General features: G+C 39.6%; 1 protein-coding gene across 4 annotated transcripts; it reads right to left on the bottom strand.

Annotated features, from left to right (window-relative positions):
* Positions 1-10,903: 10,903 nt before the first annotated feature.
* rpl38 (ribosomal protein L38) lies at positions 10,904-23,878 on the bottom strand. Of its 4 annotated transcripts, none has more exons than XM_072558561.1 (5): positions 23,827-23,878; positions 23,576-23,619; positions 16,744-16,804; positions 11,952-12,074; positions 10,904-10,987 (listed from the first exon to the last, which is right to left on the bottom strand). In XM_072558561.1, the coding sequence occupies exons 2-5, from the start codon at positions 23,576-23,578 to the stop codon at positions 10,962-10,964; spliced, it is 213 nt and encodes a 70-aa protein (XP_072414662.1). In that variant the 5' UTR covers positions 23,579-23,619; positions 23,827-23,878; the 3' UTR covers positions 10,904-10,961. The 4 variants fall into 4 exon arrangements, with proteins under 4 accessions (XP_072414662.1, XP_072414660.1, XP_072414661.1 ...); XM_072558559.1 differs by having other exon boundaries at positions 23,712-23,867; XM_072558560.1 differs by having other exon boundaries at positions 23,708-23,856.
* Positions 23,879-24,108: the final 230 nt, after the last annotated feature.

The following is a 24,108-nucleotide window of genomic DNA, read 5'->3' on the forward strand; positions in this document are numbered from 1 at the left end:
TTTCCCTCTTAAGTATACTCCTACTTCCTTTATACTCTTCTAAAGATTCACTCGATCTATCCTGTCTATACCTTACATATGCTTCCTTCTTTTTCTTAACCAAACCCTCAATTTCTTTAGTCATTCAGCATTCCCTATACCTACCAGCCTTTCCTTTCACCCTAACAGGAATATTCTTTCTCTGGATTCTCTCATGTCTGAAGACTTCCCATTTTTCCAGCCATCCCTTTACCTGCGAACCAATCAGTTTTTTTCTGCTTTTTCGCTGCTGGCCACAGAAATGCCTGTTTGTACCTCGGAATACAGAATCCCCTAACACAATTGGTCTCTTGGAAGCTGACGTACCCCTCATTGCATTAGAGCTAGTCTCAATACCAGAAACTTGCCTGTTCGTGCTACATTCCCCTGAGAATCCATCACCCCCTACATTTTCCAAAACAGCATACCTTTTTGAAATGGGTATATCCACAAAAGACTCCTGCACTAGCTGCCTGCCTCTCTTGCCTTTCCTGGAGTTAACCCATCTATGTGACTGTAGCTGAGACTTTCTCCCCTTCCTATAGCTGCTATTCATCACATACTGTTGCTGGTGGAAATTCCTCATTGCTTTTAATTGTGTCTCCAACCGATCCATTCAATCTGATAAGATTTGCAGCCAACACCATTTATGGCAGATATAATCCGCAGTAACCTTTAAACTCTCTTTAAACTCCCACATCTGACAAGAAGTACATATCACTCTATTAAAGGCCATTTTTGCTCTTTCACAATCTACAGACTCAGAAAATAACAATGTCTTATTCCTCTACAAACACTGCCCCAGGTTAAATTTATAGTTATGGCTTATATTTTAAGTTTAATCAAGAAACATAGCTCCAAAAACATATAATCAAGAAAGAACCCACTCTACTCATTACTGCAGATTCTCTTTAAGGCCACACTTAAAACAGCAATTAACTTATCTGATTCTGTGCTGTGAACTTCACCCAACAGTTCCTCCAAGATCAGTTGTGAATTTCATTGTTTGTTGATTTTCCAAGATGCACTCTGATATCCAGCGATACATGAATTCAAACAGCAAAGGCAGTAACTATGTAGGTTCTCTCTCTCTCTTTCTCCTGCAATGGCTTCACTATGTGCTTCCTTTGTCTGTTCTTCTCCCTTTTAAAACTGCTGTTGTTTTGACTTTTTTTCTCCAAAGTTCCAAAACAATGCAATAGCATATAAAACAGTAATTGCTGCTCCTGGAATTCAAGGAAATCACCTCCAACACCTAAAGTACCTCAAAAAAGGAGCAGCTGTTACAGCCAGAAATTTTTCCCATCCTCCATCTTGGATTACCCAGAATCACCATGTTGTTAAACTTGAGGAGGTCCAGAAAAGATTTACAAGGATGTTGGCAGGACAGGAAAGTTTAAATTATCAGGAGAGGCTGAATGTGCAAGGGCTTTTTTCCCTGGAGCATCAGAGGTTAAGGGGTGACCTAATCGAGGTTTATGAAATCATGAGAGATGTGAATAGGGCAAATAGCTGAAGTCTTTTTTCCTAAGGTGGGAGTGTCCAAAACTAGAAGGCATATGTTTTAAGGTAAAGGGGATGGATTTAAAAAGGACTGGAGGTGTAACTTTTTCATACAGAGGGTGGTCAGTGTATGGAATGAGCTGTCAGAAGAAGTGGTGGATGTGGGTACAGTTACAAGATTTAAAAGGCATCTGGATGGTATATGAATAGGAAAAGTTTAAAGGAATATGGGTCAAGTGCTGGCAAATGGGACTAGGTCAGATTGGGATGTCTGGTCGGCACAGACCAGTTGAACCAATGGGTCTGTTTCCATGCTGTATGACTCTACACTGCTCCTGGAGAACCAATCAACTCAGTGAAAGACAATCTTTGGTCTGCCCACAACTTGTTGGCCTTCCAGTGCAAAGAGTTGACTTCGACAGACTGTAGATTGGCACATTCCAAGATCTAGGACTACATGCTGAGGAATGCACAGAAATCTGGGGCAGCTGCCACCAAGGTGCACGGGGAAAGACCATTACTTAAGATCTTCCTAACAAAATAAAACATGAATATGTTCAGGTGTCAAACGCTATCGGTGCCTCAAAATGAACATAAATAGTTTTGTGCATAAGGAGGAAATGCTTTTTGTTTTGCAACTGCAGAGACGTTCTGAGAAATGCTAAAATTCCAAAGGATTGTTATTTTTCCTCTTTGCAAAGATTGTGAAGAACTTATTAGAACCTTATTTTATTAAATAATCTATAAATACATACAAAGTACACTTTTGAAATATAAAAAAATGTGTACTTAATCAATAACTCGGTGAAAGATGCTCTTTGGTCTGTCTGAATCTTGTTGATCTTCAGGTATAAGAAGTTGTCTTTGACCAAAGAGCTTATGCCCAAAACGTCGATTCTCTTGCACCTCGGATGCTACCTGACCTCCTGTGCCTTTCCAGTACACTCTCAACCTTGACCAAATATTGCAGACTAACATGATCCAGGTGCCATGACTACTTGCTGAGAGTTGTACTAAAGCTCAAGGCAGTCACTGCCAGGAAGCAATGGGGAAGGGCCACCATCTTAGGTCTTTTTGCCATAATGTACCAAGGGGCCAATAACTTTAGATCTCCTCCTGGTTTGTAACAAAATATACATCATTTATGGTCATATTTGGTTGATGCATTTGGATCAAGTTAAGAATTACACAACATCTGGTTACAGTCCAACAGGTTTATTTGGAAGCACTAGCTTTCAGAACTCCAAGTCATTTGGATCAAGACACTTAAGAGTGTAATGTGCTCAATGAAGAAATGTAATTTTTCATTCAGTCTTCTGTAATGTCTAACAAAATTTGTTTTGTAATGTACTAGTGGATAATTTATGAATAAAGTATATTTTTGTAAAAATGAGGGTACACAGGAGATGATGCAACAAAGGTTTGTTCAATTGGTTCCAGTTTGATGAGTTTGCGTAGAATGGGGTCTATGTTCCCTTAAGTTTAGAAGAATTAGAGATGATCTAATTGAAGCATTTAAATTTCTCAGACGATGTGACAGGGTAAATGTGGAGTTGGGTGATGTAGGTTAAGGTTTGTAACCTCAGAATAACAGGTCTACCATTAAGGACTAGGATGAAGATAAATTTCTGCAGTCAGGGCTGTGATGCTTCAGAATGCTCTATTCCCTTAGGCCAGTGGTCACTCATTCACTAAGTATGTTCAAGATTGAAATGAATCGATTTTTGGGTATTAAATGAAATGGAGACAGCATGGGTAAGTGGAGATGATGTAAATGTTCAGCTATAATCTTAATGAATGGTATAAAGCAGATTCAAGGAGTCACATAGACTACTCTTGCTCCAATTTCTAATCTTTAAATTTAGCATAATCATTTGGATGTTATATCAAATTTTAATTTATAATGCAAGATGTTAAAGGGGAGAACATTTCAGCTTACACATTTCAGCACACTTTTGAAAAAGACTTTTTCTTAAAGCATCAGTTAACAAGGTCTTCCACAGCAAATTTTCAGCTGAAGTAAAATGTTCACTGAGACGTGTGCCAGGGTAGGTGGGATGTGTACGACAAGGGCAGATTGCACCTAAACTGGAGGGGCACCAATATCCTGGCAGGGAGGTTTTCTAGTGTAGTGGGAAGATGGGAACCAGAGCAGTAGGTCAGCAAGTCAAATGACCGAAGAGCAGTTAGAGACTAAGGCCAGTAACGTTAAGAGGAAGAACAGACAGGAACAGGTTACTAAATATGGCTGCACTGATGATGAGGTATATTTGTTTTAATGTGAGGAATATGACAGTTAAGGTAGATGATCATAGAGCTTGGATTTGTGCATAAAACTATGATGTTGCAGCTATTATGGAAACTAGCAGCTTAATGTTCTGGGATTTAAATGTTTCGGGTGTGATTGGGAAGGATGTAAAAGAGGTGGGGGAGTTGCATTACTGATTACTGAGAACACCTCAGCTGGACTGAGGGAGGACACCTGGGACTCATCCAGTATAGAGTAAATGGCAGAACCTTTGGAAGCATTAACATACAGAGGGATCTTGGCATGCAGTTCCACAGTTCTCTCAAAGCGGCAACACAAGCAGCTAAGATGGGCAAGAAGGAATCTTACTTGCTTTCCATCGGTCAGGGCACAGAGTATAAAAATCGTCATGTTATGTTGTAGCTGTATTGAACTTCAGTTCGACCACATTTGAAATACTGTGCACAGTTCTCGTCGCTGCACTACCAGAAAAATGTGAAGGCTTCAGACAGGGTACAGAAAAGGTTTACAAGGATGTTGCCTGGTTTGCAAGGTATTAACTATGAGGAGAGATTGAACAAATTTGGTTTGCTTTCACGTGAACTGAAGCTGAGGGGTAACTTGATAGAAGTTTACAAAATTATGAGGCATAGATAGAATGGATAGTCGGGAGTCTTTTTCCTAGGGTAGAAATGTACCAGGGCACATAGGTTTAAGGTAAAAAGTGAAAAGTTTAAAGGAGATGAGAGAGGCAAGTTCTTTTTACACAGAGGGTGGTAAGTGCCTGGAATATGCTGCCAGAGGAAGTGGTGGAGGTGGATACAATGGCAATGTTAAGAGGCATCTTGATACATAAAGAGGCAGGGAATAGAGGGATATGGATTTTGTAGAGGCATTAGGGTTTTAGTTTAAAATGGCAGCATTTGTCCGTGCAGGCTTGGTTGGCAGAAGGGCCTGTTTCTGAGCTGTACTGTTCTTTGTTACAAACAGATAGGGCAATGTAACTTGGATTAACTGGTCAGATTTTAGGAAACTGGCCAACAACAGCACTGAATGAACTGGACAACAAAAATCCAGTTAACTTCTCCCACATACAAGTTTTAATTGCAAGTGTTCTAATCCACGTTTACTGATAAACTGAATTTTTTAATGATGTAAAGTATTCTGAAAAGGGGTTTATGCAGTGCAAATCTGTACTAAGGTGGCAATCACGATAGGAATATAATTTTAGAAGTAATATCTTAAAAAGATTTTATGCTCCAAGCAAACTTCAAATTTCTGCGAATAAGTGATAATACATTAAAAACATATTGGATCTATTTAATAGAACAACAAGAAAAATGGACATACACAGAACATGCGCACTTAAAACTCACAGAACTGGTTTCCTTGGAATTGCCAACTTGATTTCAGATTAGATTACATTCCCTACAGTATGGAAACAGGCCCTTTAGCTCAACAAGTCCACACCAACCCTCTGAAGAGTAACCCACCCAGACCTATTTCATTCTGACTAATGCACCTAACACTATGGCCAATTTAGCATGGCCATTTCACCTGACCTGCACATCTTTGGACTGTGGGAAGAAACCAGAGCACCTAGAGGAAACCCACACAGTCACCTGAGGCTGGAATCGAATCTGGGACCCTGGTTCTATGAAGCAACAGTGCTAACCACTAAGCCACCATGCTACCCCAGATCTTGATTCCCTTCTAATAAATGTCCAAACACCACAAACAGAATTTAATTAGTCAAAATTAATTAACACAATATCATAAAAGTATATTTAGACTGTCAATTTGTAATCAAATATTAATATCAACTATTTGCAAATAATTGAACACAACTGCTCTGCTGTGGCTATGGCTCTTAGGTTCAGAATTAATTAAATAACTAGATAGATACCAGTATACAGAAGGTACATGGGTACACATCAGGCTGGGATAACACTTGTTTGAGGTTTTATGACTTCAATCATATTAAATGTAAGCTTCTTTCAGAAATGCAGACATAGAGGAGACATTATTCATTTAGCTACACAAAGAGACAATGATAATGTATGTATAAGTACAAACTCATTAACATTACAGGAAGATACTGTCAATGGGAGCCTGTTAGCATTTTCCAGAGACATGGTCACGGGACATAGGTACAGCAGGAGATTGATTTGCCTTACAATGGAGAGTGTTTATCCGAACAGAGGACTGGATCAGCCTTCTAATGAGACACGTATATTGTAAATGTCTCATACTGCAGCAGTCACATGACAAATGGCATACTGCAGAGTATAAGAATGTAATCTTTGTTTATTGAACATAGACCTGTTTGCCTTGCTTGATTCCCTAACTATTTATGTATTGACACTCTTTGGTCTGCCTGAACCTTGTCAGTCTTCCAGAACAAAGAGTTGATCCCAACTGAGTGTTGCAGGCTGGCACATTCCAAGGTGCAGGACAACATGCTGAGAGATGCTCTAAAAATTAAGGCAGCTGCCAAGGTGCAGCAAGGAAAGACCACTGTCAGAGGTCATTCTGCTGAAGGTAAGTGGGGGTCTGCTCAGTTATCGGACCCTTCTAGTGTCTCAAATATAGATAGATATTATTATTGTGTAAGAGATTTTTTTTGGGATAGCGATTGTTTGCTTGATATGCATCTGTACAAAACCAAACACACACACACACAAAGATTTTTTTTAATGAATAAAGTGTATTTTTGAAATTTAAAAGATTCAGGTGTCACTTGAAACACATGAACAAAAATCAGACAATTAGATACACCAAATTGGTTTGTATGTATATTTACCACCCATAGGTTGGTTGTCAGTCCACTGAGGTACAATATAGAGACAGTGGAGTAGAATAAGACCAAGGGGAGCATTCAGCCCAGAACTACCAAATGGACTAACCCTGCACATGCACAATAAGCCAGAATCACTGGGAGGCACATCAAGAATTAGTCTGTGAGATTCACCACAGGACAGGAGTGAACAAGTATAGAGACGAGAAGCCACTTATGATGATTGCTGTGAATGGTGATATGTTTGAAGACAATGTCTGTACTCAGAGATCCAAGGAGATAGCAATTAAACTTTAAGTAGATAAGGGAACAAAGTTAATAGATAAAACAAAGTATCAGAATCTCAGGGGTCCACCAGAGAAGCAAAAAATCTGGTGGGATGCAAAAACTACTTGGACAGGAGTCAGGAAAAAGTTAGAAATTACCTTGGAAGTATCACAGTAGTTGAAGAATATTGTGGAAAATAAAAAGAAAACTAGGTGAAGTGTGTAAATCCATTCAGTATTTAGTCTCCTTGTGTTCAGAAGCTGAAGAATAGTAAATATGAATCTGTGTGAAGTCTGTCTGAATAAAGTGGTATTAAATTGTGCATGGTAAAAGAAGAAACAACCAGAAGACAACGTTTTGGCTATTAGAACACACTGCTTTCTAACTTGCTTAATTGGTAGTAGTGGAATTTCTAAATTGGGTCCAGGTTGTACAGAGTTTGGATGATCCTGTTGGTGAGGCAGAACAGTGGATGAAAGAGTCCATGCACATAAAACAGGCAAATGAAAGTAGGTTGGCATTTGGCTTATCAGGTTGAGGGTGATTAAGGGTGAATATCTGGCCAACAATGTCAAAATTGGGAAGATAGGTGTACCATGGTTGACTGAGAGTAGTGTGGATCCTGCTGCTGCACCTCAGGTTCAGGCTTATTTTTAGATTTCTTACGGTTATTCAGAAATGATTGAAGGAATATGGGTCAAATGCAGGCAGGTGGGACTAGTTTAGTTTGGGATTATGATTGGCATGGACTGGTTGTGCAACTCTATGACAGGACAAAGAAGCTATTATAGAAAGGAAAATAACTGAGGAGCAAAATCATACAGAAATGTAAGACAGGTCAGTGGACTGGGGAAGTGAAATTCCTGACAGCATATTGTACAGCATAACAAGAAAAGGAGAAAAGAGGGAGGCAGATGAGATACGGTTGAAGAGGAGGTATAGTAAAGCTGAGCAGGACAAAGAGATGATATTAAAGCCACTTACCAGGTTTTGCAGTCAAAGTAAGAGTACTACACAAGAGTAGACCATTCATTATGTGACAGAATCATTGGCAGTTAGAAAATTGCAGCAAAGGATAGGGATCTGTTGGGGTCTGCGATCAACTGGAGAATGGACAATTCTTGTACCCAGGACAGGTGACAGGGCCAGGAATGAGAGAAAAGGAATTTGTAGTCCCATTCACTTGCGAGTACTGGAGAAGGTAAACTTAGCAATGGAGAAACTGATGTCAGAGCAAAAGCCATTTGATCACTTGCCAGACTGATCAAAGGTGGGACTCCCAAGTTTTGACGAGACAGGAGGAAAGGTGTTACTGGCCACAGGGACTTCAACCCAAATCAAATAAAAATGGACTCAAGGTATCACATGTTTCAGCCTTAGAAGAAAAGGAACATATCAACTAGTTCAGTACACTTGACAGAGGCTTACTGAAAGGTTGTTGCTGAATCTCTAATACTGTGTGGAAACAATTTATTTTGTGAAGCAAAAAAGAAACTAGCTAAACAAGCAGTCCCTGTAGTTCCATGGGTTTGCAGGCTTTGTCAACATTAACTAAAAGTGGGTTAACTCTTTATTGTTCAGTTTGAATGTGGTTTTAAAAGTTTGCTGCTGTTAATTCCTGCTTGTGAGAAACAAACTTTTTTTGTTTGTGGTTTTGATATATGAGATGATTTGAATTGAAAGTTTATAAAAAGTAAATGTTTTGGTCATTTTAACAGACTTTGTACTGAATTGGAATTAAAAACATACTGCAAAGTTTACGTGTTTGATGATTCTGGCTCCTGTCACAATTCTCAAATCACTAGGAGGCATATAAAGGGAAGCATGGTGGCACAGTGGTTAACACTGCTGCCTCACAGTGCCAGAGACCCAGGTTCAATTCCCACTTCAGGCAACTGTCTGTGTGGAGTTTGCACATTCTCCCTGTGTCTGCATGGGTGTGCTCTGGTTTCCTCCTACAGGCCAAAAATGCACAGGTTAGGTGTATTGGCCACACCAAATTGCCTGTAGTGTTAGGTGGAGGGGAATGGGTCTGTTGGGTTGCTCTCCAGAGGGTCGGTGTGGACTTGGTGGGCCAAAGGGCCTGTTTCCACACTGTAAGTAATTTAATTTTTGGATCGTGCTAATTGGGATTTAGAAACAAATATTGTTGGGAAACTGAATTCCAAAGGAAAAAAAGAAACTGAGAAGTTTGGAAAGGTAATGATTAATTGAACTGGACTGGGAGAAATTACCTAGATGTAAAGACTCAAGTTACTGAGTAAGAGTGACAGTGTGACTTTAAAACTAAAACAAGTTGCCACAACAGTGGACGAAGCTCTAATCATTTTTAAATTTGAAACTCTCATGCTACAGTGAACATTGTAGTCCAAGGAACCTTGAGATCCCACAGACTAATTTTCATTTGTGGGACTTGGACATCGCTGACTGGCCAGCATTGATCACTCATCCCTATTTGCCCTTGAGGTGCTGGTGAGCTGCCTTCTTGAATTGCTGCAGTCCACTTCCTGTGGGTTGACCCACAATGCCCGTAGGGAGGGAATTCCAGGATTTTGACCCAATAACTGTGAAGGAACGGTGGTATTATTTCCAAGTCAGGGTGGTGTGTGACTTTGAGGGGAACTTGCAGGTGGTGGCGTTTCCAAGTACTTGCTGCCCTTGTCATTCTAAGTTGAAGTGGTCGCAGGTTTGGAAGGTGCTGGCTAAGGATCTTTGATGAATTTATATCAGTATTATCTATAAGATGCACTATATGAAAGGATTATTTTGTTTGTGGCCAAACAACACATGCTTTAAACAAACTAATTACTCAATTATTTGAAAAGTTAGCTTCAGCCAAATCACCAAATTTGTAGCACTGATCAAAATCCTAAAGTGGATCGCAATATACAAAGTTAGTCAGTATACATTTGAAGTAGCACCTGACCAACTGATCACATGGAGCAGGCAAGAATATATATGAGCTCAGGTAGAGTTCATATACAACATGAAAAGAATTTTCAACCTCAGTAGCAGCAAGCTGGTACAGATTTTCCAATGGCCAGATAATGGTTTCTGTAGCACAGAGGGGAGCAGCATATCAAATTCCTGCAGAATTCTTGAAGTGGCAGACTCAGAGGAAATAGGCCATGGTATACTGTCACACAACATACATGTAACAATTACAGTATTGTTGCCTATTAGAAGGCTGATCCAGTTCCCAATTAGGTTTTTCATTTTAAGATCGTATTTTTATTTTTGCACTTTTAAAAACTGCACGGAAAATGAGAAACAACCATTTTTGATGCCAGGGATTTATAAGGATTTCTGCATGTTTCAAAAGTAAGGAATTTGATACCTAATGTCAACTCTGTAGCTGAGTTACAGAAGTGTCAGAAACTGGAGCAGGGTGTTGTTAACAGGTGAAGTAGATTGGTCCTTGTCCACAAACCAATGACAATGTGCCCCACTAACAATTAAGTGATTGACTGTCAGTTAGGAGATCTTAGACCATGAGCCAGACAGGGAATAGGTAATCACACCTGAAGAAAAACTTCTGCAGCAGCTAAAAACTTCTCTCCAGTAAGCCACTTTAAACCTACTTATTCTTTCAGCTGATGCTGCAAACTGTAATTTGGAATTGGATAAGTCAGACACCTTTCACAAGTGAAACAGCCACGATGTGTCTTTTGTAAACCAGTGGAAGCATTTGAAAAAAAAAGGTTAAAAGAGAAATCTTTGCATCAGCAAGAACCAACACACCAAATTTTGTGAACAAAGACAATGGAAGCCTTTTTGCTGTCTCTCTTCCCCACTCCATTTGAAGAGCATGAGAGTTCTTTATCCGCTTGGCCAATACTTACCTCATCCAACAAATACAAAACAAAATGAGCCATTTCTTGTTACTGTCTGCATGACCTCACTGTGCACAAATTGGTTGCATTAATTCTTTACAGAACGACTACACACTACACAGTATTGGACAGACTGACTATACTTTGATTTGTTCTGGGTTCACAAAATGCACTATTTCAATGTACTGTTAGCAAAGTAATCTATTTATATGGGTAGATGCATCACAAATCACAAAGCAATTTTTATTCTTGTTTATTCAATAAAATCTGGACAACATCTAGAGAATCCAACTGTTTACTTCAGCTCTTTCACTGCCAGACCTAATGGGAGAAAAATATTGAGGTTAGAGTAATGTAGAGGCACAAAAAATCTCAAAACTACCAAATATACACCCATTAACAAGATACGTAAAAAGGAAAGGAAAATGTATTGGTTTAAGTTTTCATGGTGAGAGCAATTTGAATTTTTAGACCTAAAATTCAACTAGTCATCAGTAAAATTAACATTCATAGCACCGTTCTCCACATTGCAAAACATTTTATATATAAGTACTTTTAAGTGTAATAAGTGGTAAAATGTAGCACCCAACTTCACAAAGCAAGCTCTCACAAACAAAGCAACAAGATAGAGCTTTTTGTTTGGAGTAGTGCTCAGGGAAAAAAATAGCTAGGATTAAAAGGCCCTCTTTAAATAGTGCCCTGGATTGCTTGCACAGCGAAGGGCAAACTGGGTTTGGTTTGTTGTCTTATCTAATAAACAGCATCTGAGATGAAGCAGCACTTTTTTAGGGCTGTAAGCTCAGCTACAAAACCTGACTAGTACAAGTTAACAGGCTACAAAAGTTAAGATATCATCTCAAAGTAGTGGTTTGGCTTTCCTAAGTAAACGGAATTTATACCAAAGGAGCTGTAAAGAAGCACATTCACTGATATCCCAACACAGACTATGGATTTGCAATTATGGAACTTGCGGAAGCTGAAACAGCAGCCAGACACTCCATGCAGATTTGCACTTGTGCAGTTAGTTCTTACTGCGTAGCCATTAATTTAAAACTGAATATCAACACTATCTTTATATCATCTGGTAGAATGTTGTTTCAGTCCTTCAAAAGATTTCCGACTTTGCATGAATCTAACTTCAAATTTGTCTGTGTTACAGCATAAAATGTACACACTTTTCAGACTTGTCACTAATATATTGCCAATTATAATGTTAATTTTTTTTTGCAAAATTAAAATTGGACCATCCTCACCCACCGATGTGCACATTCTATGCATTTCTTACCTGGAGGCAGGGATTGTTTGAGTTTCTCAGCCTTTTCTTTGTCTGTGATGACTAATGTATATAGGTACCTGCTGCACCGTACTTTGAACTTGACATTGTCCTTATTTTTCTTAATTTTCACAGCTAAAAAAAGACAAATTGTCTTGAGACAATAAAAAAACCTTTTATAGAAAAATTCAAAATTACACTCCATCAAAAAAGGAGGCACATTCCAAGACACAAACATGAGTTGGCATTGTCCTAGCAATGCAAATTGAAATCTCATGACTTTCCAAGACCTCAAACTTACACAAATTGACTGAAGTATTGGGTCAACTCATCATTTGATGTACTGATTAATTACAACAAATACACAATTAAAATTTAGGGGTCCCCACCTCAGGGCAAAACAGACTGGGTTCAAATCCCATCTGCTCCAAAGGTGTGACATTACAACCTGTTCGGATTGATAAAGTATCCAGAATTGAAATCAATTTCTTAACATATCTCCATATCAACAACAATAAAACACCCTTTGATCCAGGTCATCACGATACCTGTTATTAGTAGGGCCAAGCTACTGATTGGCAGTTCATATTTCACAAGTGGATACAACTACATAAACTGGAGATATTCAGTTGATTCGGGTATATAGCAATTCTGAGCTTCAACCTATTATTAATTGGTTCACAAAAAAAAAATCTTCACAAGCTCACGAAGAATCATTTATGTAGCGCAGACAATAATGTATTGCTTCTCCACTTAGTCCATTAAAAGCATTACATTGAAAAATTTATCTGCAGTTACAGGAAATTCTGATTCTCAATATCTGGTTTCTCTCAAATCAATGAGCTAGACTGACTGTTCCATTAAGTGGATCTCCAGTTTACAATCTCAACTCCCTGGATAAAAAGGCTCTTAGAAACAGATGTGTCTGCCTTCACATTGTGTAACCCTACTCCCAGCGCCCTTTTATGGTACAAACCTACTTACTCCAACCTCAAAATCTAATCTGATTGACAGATGACTGAACTTTACTTTTCTCAAACTAAATGGCTGAATGAGAGACAAAATGATAACTAAAGATAATTGCTTCCTTCCACTTATTCATCCAGGGAGCTCTGCCTTTGACTTCCCTATACTTTGCCCCATCAGAATATACTAACTATACCAGAATACATTTTCCAAAAAACAATCTACCAAGACTGAAATTTGATTGCAATTTAACCAGGACAGAGGTTTCTCAACTCTTTGAATATCATCCTCCATTCTAGTAGTTACCTTAAATTGGTCCTTGTTCTTTTCTATTACTAAACCAAATCTCAAATGTGATTATCGTAAAGAATAGTTTAAGAAACAATGTCTTTATCCACCTCACTTCCTTGAAGCACATTCACAAATGTCTCCTTCCTCACGAGGTTAGAAAAAATAATCAAGGAAATTCACCTGAACACATTTCAGAAAGTCCTCCCCTCTTTGTTATGAGCAGTACTCTGCAGGAGTCAATATAACCCATGTATCTACCATGAAAACCCATGTATCTACCATGAAAACCCATGTATCTACCATGAAAACCCATGTATCTACCATGAAAACCCATGTATCTACCATGAAAACCCATGTATCTACCATGAAAACCCATGTTTCTACCATGAAAACCCATGTTTCTACCATGAAAACCCATGTTTCTACCATGAAAACCCATGTTTCTACCATGAAAACCCATGTATCTACCATGAAAACCCATGTATCTACCATGAAAACCCATGTATCTACCATGAGCCTTAAATTCTTTTTTCATTTCCATTAACAAATGTGACCCCATTGACAAGGACACAATCAACCTTACCCTTTTTCTCTCACATCTTTACACATTCCTTCACTTCCCTAAATGGGACTGTTTGTTACTGTTCATGTGATTTCTATTTCACTGTGACCTGCTGATGGCTCATTACCACAGCGTCACATCTCTGACAATTAGCAGAGAATGTATTCTTATAATTAAGTGTGCACAAATAGAATTTCCCAACTTGTCAGAATTGCCCAGGAAAGTAGTGATTGGTAAATAAGTCAGGTTTGAGTATTCTGAACAGCTAGATATAATTGTCCCAATTGGACCTGTGCAGCCAGTTTCACACCACCTGCTTTCCCATCATTCTTTGATATACCCTTTTAAAATGAAAACAGCCATTATTCCTGACAGAAAAATCCAACTGATCAAACATCCATTGATCAGTACTTGGAGACAATCCTGGAAGAAGCAAAGAACCAAGCATGTATAAAATCCATGACCAATCCATCCATGCATAAATTCCACCTCTCCAAAGTTCCATCAAATTAAAGATTAGCTCTGCATTATTTCTCCAGTGATGCAATTTCCTTCCTATTTCAAAATTCACAAGTGCAGGTCACCGGCAGTTGTATTTTACCCAAATCAAAAGTAACAAATATTTCAAAAAACTGCCAATTCATCCAAATATGAAATATTTATGCTCTGCTTTACTTTAAAACATTTGAGTCAAATGGCTTAATTGGTTGATCGATACCCACAAACCAGAAATTACCAGGATGGACACTTATTTGATGCTGAATTATCTAAAAAAGGTATTGTTTTGTTATCATCAAGAGACCCTACTGAGTAAACACAACATGTCATTAACCTCCAGGCATGGCTCTGATGGCACTCTCCAATAATAAAGTTTCTTTATATTTTCAGATCTACTTGGCACTCCGAGCTCCAATACAACAGGTAGTGGCTTAAAGAACGAAGAACATCAGTAATCCCATAGTGAAACATGTCTTTGCTCATATCAATGTTGGAGAGACTGAAGTCAGGTAACGTGTGGAAAGGAAAGCAAATGCTCTTTCATCAGAAGTGGAGAAATTGGGAAATAAAACAGTTGTTAAAATACACAGGTAAGCAAGGAAAGAATTTTTAAAAAGGGGAAGGTTAATGATTAGGCAGAAGATTAAATGGCAAAAGGAATTATGTGTAAGGGTTGTACTTGGCCAAGAAATAAATAGATGTACAGAAGTTGCGAACAGCAACAGAAGAATCATGTTCTTAATTGCAGGTACAAGCAATGTTAATGACAAAGTGGCTTTCTCTGCTTCCAGTTTGGATGAAAGACCAACCTTTTTACTGCTTTTCTTTCCACTGATAAGGCCTCATTGGAATATTGCTGGCATTTTCTGTTCTTAACATACAGATTTTCACACTCCACAGCATTTTGCTTTTGTGGTCAAGTATGATAAATCAGTCATCAACACAATGACAGTGTCAAACTTAACAATAAAATTGGACATTTCCAAATTCAAAATTATAAATAGTTTCATAACAAGGAAAGTGGAGAGGAAATTCAGACTGGGTCACGACTTTGTGAAACACCTGTGTTCTGTATGTAAAAATGACCTTGAGTTTCCAACTACTTGCCACCTCAACATACTATGTTCCCATGTCAACATTTCTCGCTCAGGCCCACTGCAGTGCTCCAGTGAAATGCAATAAAAGCTGGAAGAATACTTCATCTTCCACTTGGGCAAGTTACAGACATCAGGGCTCAATATCGAGCTTAAATTTTAAGAGCATGACCACCCCCCTTCCATATCTATTACCCACCCAGGTCCTGTTACGAATGAATTGCTGTCAGTACAGTCAGTTCATTTCCACCTACAGGTAAGCCCCATTATCATCTTCCATGTCTCTTTTTCCTTAGCCATCAACTATTCCTTTATCTGCCCACTTGTGCGCGCTACCCCCACCATTTCCTTTCTATCCGGTTGCTCACCACCACATCCGCCCCAGCATAAATATCAGTTTTTCCTAACTGCTGTCAGTTTTGAAGAGTCACATTAATGCTGTTTTCTCTTCAGATACTGCTACACTGGCTTAATTTCTTCAGCAAATTTATTTTTGTTTGTAATAGGTATAGAAGGAGGCCATTTGACCCCTCAAGCTTGTCGTCATGTAACAAGATCACAGACAAACTAAATTGTGGGTTTACTTCTGCTTTCCTACTGACCAACTTTAATTGCACCTAGGATATATTCGAAACACCTAGTCTCCACTGCTCATTTGGGGAGAGAATTCCAAACATTTATAATCTCCCAGAAGTGAATTCCTTCTCATCTATCTGAAGTGATAAGCTGTTTATTTGGAAACTGCTTCCCACGAGGGAGATCTTTTATCGTCTACCCAGTCACATCCCCTCAGAATCTGTGTTTCAGCGGTGTCACCTTTCATTCTTCTACATTCCAACAGGTAGAGGCCTATCCTGCAGAAGATAATTCATTCCTTAGAATAAGAGTTTAAGTAAATCTTCTCTGAACTGCCTCCAATGCAAGTACAATTTTTCCAAGAGACATCCAAAACTATACACAGTACCCAGAAGTATGTTCTCACCAACACCCAGTGCAGCTGCAAGAAGACTCCCTTATTTTAACATTCAATTCCTCCATAACAAATTAGTCCTGATTCATTATTCTACTTGCATGCTAATCGTGATTCACATACAAGGTCAATCCAGTTCCCAATATACACATTATGCAGTTTCTCCGTTTAAGCAATATTTTATTGATATATTCATATATATTTTCTATTTATTTGATTAAAGACTGGCTTTCTTTCCACATTGTGCCCTGCCAAACTTTTGCCCACTCAATCCCAATTCCTTTGCAGATTGTCTTCTTCATTTGTTTTTTCCTTTTATTTTGTACCGTCAAAAATACCATTCATGCATGTTGGCTATTTATGTCACATTCACAACTTCAGACTTAAAATATCCATGCTAAAAATACCGTATAATTTACTCACATTTTGCATCCTTTCTTCTTGCTGTTAGCAAGAAGTCTTTGATTTCTGACATTACTTGAGGCTGTTTGAATACAAATAACAAAATGAATATTTGTTTAAAGCAAAATAAAAAGCACCACAACCAGTTGGTTCCAAAAAGTGTTCACACCTTAAAAGGTATATGATTTACTTGGACTTCAAAAGTGGCAAAAGGGTGGTTAGTTTTTATTTTCAAAAAACCTTCAAAACTAGGGATGTACATGTATTTGGAAAGGCAAGGACTGATTCGGGATAGTCAACATGGCTTTGTGCGTGGGAAATCATGTCTCACAAACTTGATTGAGTTTTTTTTAAAAAAGTAACATAGAAGATTGATGAGGGCAGAGCAGTAGATGTGATCTATATGGACTTCAGTAAGGCGTTCAACAAGGTTCCCCATGGGAGACTGATTAGCAAGGTTAGATCTCATGGAATACAGGGAGAACTAGCCATTTGGATACAGAACTGGCTCAAAGGTAGAAGACAGAGGGTGATGGTGGAGGGTTGTTTTTCAGACTGGAGACCTGTGGCCAGTGGAGTGCCACAAGGATCGGTGCTGGGCCCTTTACTTTTTGTCGTTTACAAAAATGATTTGGATGCGAGCATAAAAGAAGTACAGTTAGTAAATTTGCAGATGACACCAAATTTGGAGGTGTAGTGGACAGCGAAGGGATAACCTCAGATTACAACAGGATCTGGACCAGATGGGCCAATGGGCTGAGAAGTGGCAGTTGGAGTTTAATTCAGATAAATGAGAGGTGCTGCATTTTGGGAAAGCAAATCTTAGCAGGACTTATACACTTCATGGTAAGGTCCTAGGAAGTGTTGCTGAACATCTTGGAGTGCAGGTTCATAGCTCCTTGAAAGTGGAGTCGCAGGTAGATAGGATAGTGAAGGCGGTGTTTGGTATGCTTTCCTTTATTGGTCAGAGTATTGAGTACAGGAGTTGGGAGGTCATGTTGCGGCTGTACAGGACATTGGTTAGGCCACTGTTGGAATATTGCGTGCAATTCTGGTCTCTTTCCTATCGGAAAGATGTTGTGAAACTTGAAAGGGTTCAGAAAAGATTTACAAGGATGTTGCCAGGGTTGGAGGATCTGAGCTACTGGGAGAGGCTGAACAGGCTGGGGCTGTTTTCCCAAGAGCAGCGGAGGTTGAGGGGTGACCTGAAAGAGTTTACAAAATTATGAGGGGCATGGATAGGATAAATAGACAAAGTCTTTTCCCTGGGGTTGGGGAGTCCAGAACTAGAGGGCATAGTTTTAGGGTGAGAGGGGAAAGATATAAAAGAGACCTAAGGGGCAACTTTTTCACGCAGAGGGTGGTACGTGTATGGAATGAGCTGCCGGGGGATGTGATGGAGGCTGGTACAATTCAACATTTAAGAGGCATTTGGATGGGCATATGAATAGGAAGGGTTTGGAGGGATATGGGCCAGGTGCTGGCACATGGGACTAGATTGGATTGGGTTATCTGGTCGGCATGGACGGGTTGGACTGAAGGGTCTGTTTCCATGCTATACATCTCTATGACTCTATCATCCTCCTAGGTCAGAACAGTGTTGAGTGAGAATCCTTGGAGTGTTAACGGGAAGTGTTTAAATTGTGGTTTAAATATGGAAGGCTAGTAGGTTGTCAGTTCAGAATAATCAAGGATTAATTTTAGTTTAGAAAACCAGGAGCATTTGAAGGTTTTTAAGGTAGCATGGAGGGGCTCTGACTGGGGCCAGAACTATGATTTCTATTCTATCGGTTTTCAGAACAGTTAAGGGAAATCGGTCACCTCAGTAGAAAGGTTTAGTTGTGCAGCTTCCATACCAGATGTGTATGGTTAGACACGTGCAGGTAATTTGAACTGAGGATGTCTAAGTTTGCAGTTTTATGGGTATTCATGAAAAGAACATTCCACAGTTCACAGCACAGAAATTGGAAGAATCCGTAAATAGAACTCAGAAGATTTGATATAGAGGGGTAATAGCTTGGGTTTTAGACTCAAATGGATAATGTTGGGTAATAGGTTGAAACTTAACTTTACTGGGTATTAAGATTTTTTTAAAACTGTAGCTTTTTAACAAAAAAGTACAAAATTTTGTTGTTAAAGAAAATTTGCAGTCTCATGATCATGTGGGTGAATAAACATGAGTTTCAAAACAAAACCATCATGCCAGGTTTCATTCTGGGATCTGACTTGTTCAGTTTTACCAGAGTTGGGATCATAACCATACAGCAGTATAGAATGAATTCATTCCACAAGAGAAGTCTTCTCCTTAGAGGATGGAACTGCAGTCCAGGTGGATCACTTCATGGTCTGACTATCTGAGTTACACAAACTTTAGCAGCAGTATCATGCTCTTTTGGCCTCAGGCGTCAACTTGTAAATGAATGGTCACAAAGTTGAAAAGAAAATACTGAAAACTACAAAATACATTACTGAAGGGCCATTACCATCACATTTCAACAATATCAAGGATGGTCTACATCATGTAGGTATCTTCGGAGTCACTTACCAGAAGCAATTTTAATTATGTAACACTTCTAATGTGAAACATCCATATTACCATATAAGACATAAAATTAAAAATTCAACAGCAAAGCAATTAGGACTTAGAATAAACCTGAGTTTTAAATCAAGGGAGGTGGAAAGCCAGAGGTTTAAGGAAGAAAGTTAAGTGCATCAGATTGAAAAGCTAAAAGGTTAACCCGAAACAATGGGACTAAAAATGTTGAAGGTCTATATCACTGAAAGCAAAATTCCTGGAAAATTCAAGGTTACAGGGACCAGAAAATGATTGATTTAAAACAGGGGATTCAGTTTTTTTTAAAACAAAAAGCAAATGCCTTGGAAGAGTAAAAGTCAGTGCAGATTACTGAGTGCAAGATTGTGTAGGCCAGGATAGTGTGCTTTAGGTAACTTCATATTAATGAAGGGTGCAAGACAAGTGGCCTCAGTCAAGATTCAACAGACTGAAACTGCAGTAAAAGGTAAAGGTGACTGGTTTAAAACAGTTGTTTGCTGTCACAGCTCTGCACTGGTCCTGTTAGTAAAGGTGACAGGTCAACTGTCATAATGCAGTAGACAAAGATGGTGACAAATTTCTGAGTACAGCCAAATTTGAGAACTCAAACTGTCATGATTGAGAGTAATAAACTATTGTATAGTTTAAAAAAAGCTAGGACCGTTGATGCTGCTCCTTGCTGCATCTTTACTTGCTACACAATGAAGATTATATCCTTTAGTAAGACAAAATCCACCTTGGCGTGCACAGTTTTTTTGCCACTGAGAGGAAGCAATTGAGAAGGACATTGGAGAAACCTTCCCTGAAACAGACAGTGCAAAATCTATCACTGCTTTCAATGTGCTGGTTCAACTTTTGGTCAATGAAAAAAATTAATATTTGAGGACCAGGTGCACAAATCTGGGAATAAGCTCGTGGTTTATACAGTAGCAGTGACTCCTGCATTCCAATATGCTTCACCGACTTAGGGACAATCCACAGTATGCAGCTCAAAGAATTGGAGAAATGCCACTGCCATTGTCTTCATAAAATCCTTCAAAGTTTATTTGCAGGGTACATAGTCTAATATGAACATTGTCTCCAAAGCCAACAATACCAATAGAGGGACTAATCATGCAAAACGATTACAGGGACTAGGGTGCACACATCTCTTCTTGCTCAGATGCCTGACACCAGGCTCCCAAAGCAATTACTCTATTCTGTATTCTAAAGTACAAATACTCCCAAAAGAGTGAGGAAATGTTTGGCAAAGTTCTCAAAGTATCCCTGAAGAAATCTAACATTCCTGAGAATTGACAGGAACCCCTTGCCTGCAACTGCCCAAAGTAGAAAGTCAGCATCCACAAAGACAGGACGCAAAGACCTCATTCAAACGGAACACCACTGCAACATCCTATTATCATTGAGCCATACAATTAAACTGATGGGATGAGGATGTTCCTAAACATAAATGACGGATGAAGCATATTTGAGCACAAAGGTTAAGCCTGAATACTGTAGTTTATAGCTAACCAAGTGGATAATCTACTGAGCTTCCTACAGAGGGTTCAACTGTCATAAAACCAGCCTTCAGATAATTAGAAGCATTCCAAATGTCAAACTACTGAGCATACTAAAGGCTGTGGACTGCAATATCATCACAACTATAGGAATAATGATTTGTGCTCCAGCACTGCCTTCATCTCTGGCTAAGTTTTTACAACACTGGCACATACCAGACATAGTGGGCAAGTACTTAAAACAAAAGGAAAAAGAATAGGGCAAACCCAATCCAATCTACTACCATGGCATTAGCAAAGTGATACAAGGGGTTACCTACATGGCATTTGTTTAACACACTCCACAAAAACTACCTGGATCTCATGACAACCATGGTGTAAATATGTATGATAGAGGGAGAATGACTGCCTTTACATCAGAGTAAATGACTTCCTCCCCACCCACCCGCTCCGACCTATCACCAACAACCCCCACCTTCATCTACCTATCGCCTTCCTAGCTATCTTCCTTCCCAGCCACACCCCCTCCCATGGGCACCCCCACATTCTTGATGAAGGGTTTATGTCTAAAGCGTCAATTCTCCTGTTCCTCAGATGCTGCGCTTTTTCAAAGCCTGATCTCCAGGATCTGCAGTCCTCACTTTCTCCTAGAGTATTAACTGATTGCATTGTCAAGGAGTTCTCGCCAAACTGTAATCAAGCAGATCCAGGGGATGTAACTTCCTAATGCATAAAAAGGAAGAGCTTGGATTGTTAAAGCATGATCCCTTCAACTCAAAGCGCTTTCAGAACTTGCCCTCAGCTTAGCCATATTCAGCTGCATTATGAATGCAGTCCCTTCCTTGATAAAGTCATGGGTTAAGTGGGCAAAATTCTTTCAGATATATAATGTGGGGAAAATGTGAAGTTTTTCCCTTTGGAAAGGAGAATAAAAGAGTAGTATCATAGAGTACAACTGCAGAATTCCTAGGTGTGGAGGAACCTAGGTATTCTGGTGCATAAGTCGAAGTTATTATTTGGTACAACACATAAGCAAAGCAACTAATTGGATTCTTAGGACCAGAATTGAAGGCTGTACTGAAGATGTTATGCTCGTGGAAACAGACCCTACATCTTGAATACTGCATGCAGTTTCTTTCTCCTCATTTAAAGGGTGAATGTTAAGTTTGTTGGAGTGATTGAGAGGAAATCTACTCGATTAATACGCTGAATGAGGAGATTGTCTTGTAATGATATAGTGGACAGACTGGGTTTGTTCCCAGTGGAGTTTAGAAGAGTGACAGATGACTTTGAAAGATCTTGACAAGGTGAACATGAAAAGGATGTTTCCTCATGGGTCAGTCCAGAACTTCTTACTTTCAGAGGGCTGTGTAACTTTGGAACTCAAGTGGCGGTGGAGGCAAGGTCAGTGAATTTTTTAAAGTCATATTCTTTAAGGTAGATTCTTAAAGGGGAATCAAGGGTCATCAGTAGTTAAGAATATGGAATTCAAAACACAATTAGATCATCCATGATTTTTTAAAATGGTGCAGCAAGTTCAGTCAAAAGGTCTACTTCTGCTCCTAACCTGTCTATTCATTAATGATTTAAATTGAACACTAAATCCTCAGATATCCTGATTTAGACATGTATGTAATCATAGCAATAACAAAGGTAATGTGCAGGTAACGCTGGGGGCTATCAGCAACATGCAAGTAGACCTCTGTCTGAATGATGTGACCTAGGCAGAGTATTAATGTGAAATGAGGGACACCGGAGTTAACACAGGTAAATTCAGCAGGTTCAAGTAGTATTCAACTTACTTCACATGAGGAACACTGACTATGGAGTAACTGAAAGGAAAGGAACAACAGCTTTTCCAGAATTACCAGTTTACAGTAGAGGCAAAGGAGTCAAATATTCAAAGAACTCATTTTAAACTTAATATAGAAATACACACATGCAGCAACTTCAAGACCCTTCACTGCTGACTTTCCAATATTTAAGGAAGGTTGGGGAGCTGGCTTCAGTAAAGCATTGAACCAGTTTTACTCAACGCCCTGCTAACGAAAGCTCATTCGACCCTAAACATTAACTCCGATTTCTCTCCACAGATGCTGCACATTTCCAGCTACTTCTATTTTTACTCAACACTCATTTGCTTCTGGACAGGAAAGTGATATTAAAATCTAATGCTCTGCTTTGATGACAGCAACACCTCATGTAAGGAAGTTCTGGATTCTCGATCAGTTGGGGGGAATCAAAGTTGACAGGGGAAGTAGATGTGAGGAATGTCAGATCAACGCGTGACCCTATTGAATGGCAGAGGCAAAACAAAAAATACAGAGGTGGGAATCAAAAGCAGACAAGCAGGAGGCTGGAAGGACACAGCAATCAAGGAAGTTACCATCCAGGTGAAAGTGAGTACTGCAGATTAGAATGAAAACGATGGTGCTGGAAAAGCACAGTGGGGTCAGGCAGCATTTTCCCTCCAGGCCCCTTCCCTCTCCAACATCCCTGATGAAGGGTTATGTCCAAAACCTGGGCTCTCCTGCTCCTCGGATGTGACCTGACCGGCTGTGTTTTTCCCAGCGACACACTCTTCGACTATTGAACGGAGGAGAAATCTTTGAGGGAGGGGGCCGAGCAGCCTCCTGCCGTTGCTATTGATTTCTCATGATCCCAGACAATCAAACTGCAGGCCTGACATTAAACAGGAGGGATGGAGGGAGACCAGACCCCAGACCCAGGTTGGACTGTGTGTTTTAGTCAGTATTATCGTGGATCGGATTTTAAAACACCCCAAAGCCCCCAGGCTTACCATGGCTAGGCCAAGAATCAGGCGGAGGAGAGGTGAACCGCACTCTGTAAAACACAAGAGATTTTTCTTTTAAAAAGTAGAAGGCACATACATCAAATATAAACTTCCCCGCACTCGGGATCTACCCCATACCCACAAGGAAGGAACGCTGGAACACTCCCTTTTCGCCCAAGCTCAGTTCTAAGCCGATTCCGCGCGATTCGAGCGAGGATGGCGGCGGATTGAAGCCGCTGCCGCAGTCACTCGGTTACCTACAGCTCCACCGCCGAAAGCAAAGAAAGCAGGCCCCACTCAACATCCGGGAATTAAGCTGCGCCCCTCCTCGCCGCCCACTGACGGGCTCCGCGCAGGGACCAAACACACCGAGCGACACTCGCAACGACAAAGTCGATACGAGGAAGCTGCTGATGAAGAAAAATTACATACAGAGATAGAAATTGCTGGAAAAACACATCTATGGAAAGAAATCAAAGTTAACATTTCGTGTCCAGTGACCTTTCTTCAGAACTTTAGTTTTGCTGTGTTTTCCATCA

Source organism: Chiloscyllium punctatum, chromosome 39 (genome assembly GCF_047496795.1).
Source record: "Chiloscyllium punctatum isolate Juve2018m chromosome 39, sChiPun1.3, whole genome shotgun sequence".
NCBI classification, from domain to species: Eukaryota; Metazoa; Chordata; class Chondrichthyes; order Orectolobiformes; family Hemiscylliidae; genus Chiloscyllium; species Chiloscyllium punctatum.

Bases quoted from the DNA above. Each gene is read 5' to 3' on its own strand.
- rpl38 (XM_072558561.1), bottom strand. The intron at 12,075-16,743 runs GTGAGTAAATTA...GTCTTTTTTTAG, and splicing joins AAGAAGAAAGGATGCAAAAT to CTGTGAAAATTAAGAAAAAT. The intron at 10,988-11,951 runs GTAAGAAATGCA...TTCTCCCATTAG, and splicing joins CAAACAATCCCTGCCTCCAG to GTCTGGCAGTGAAAGAGCTG.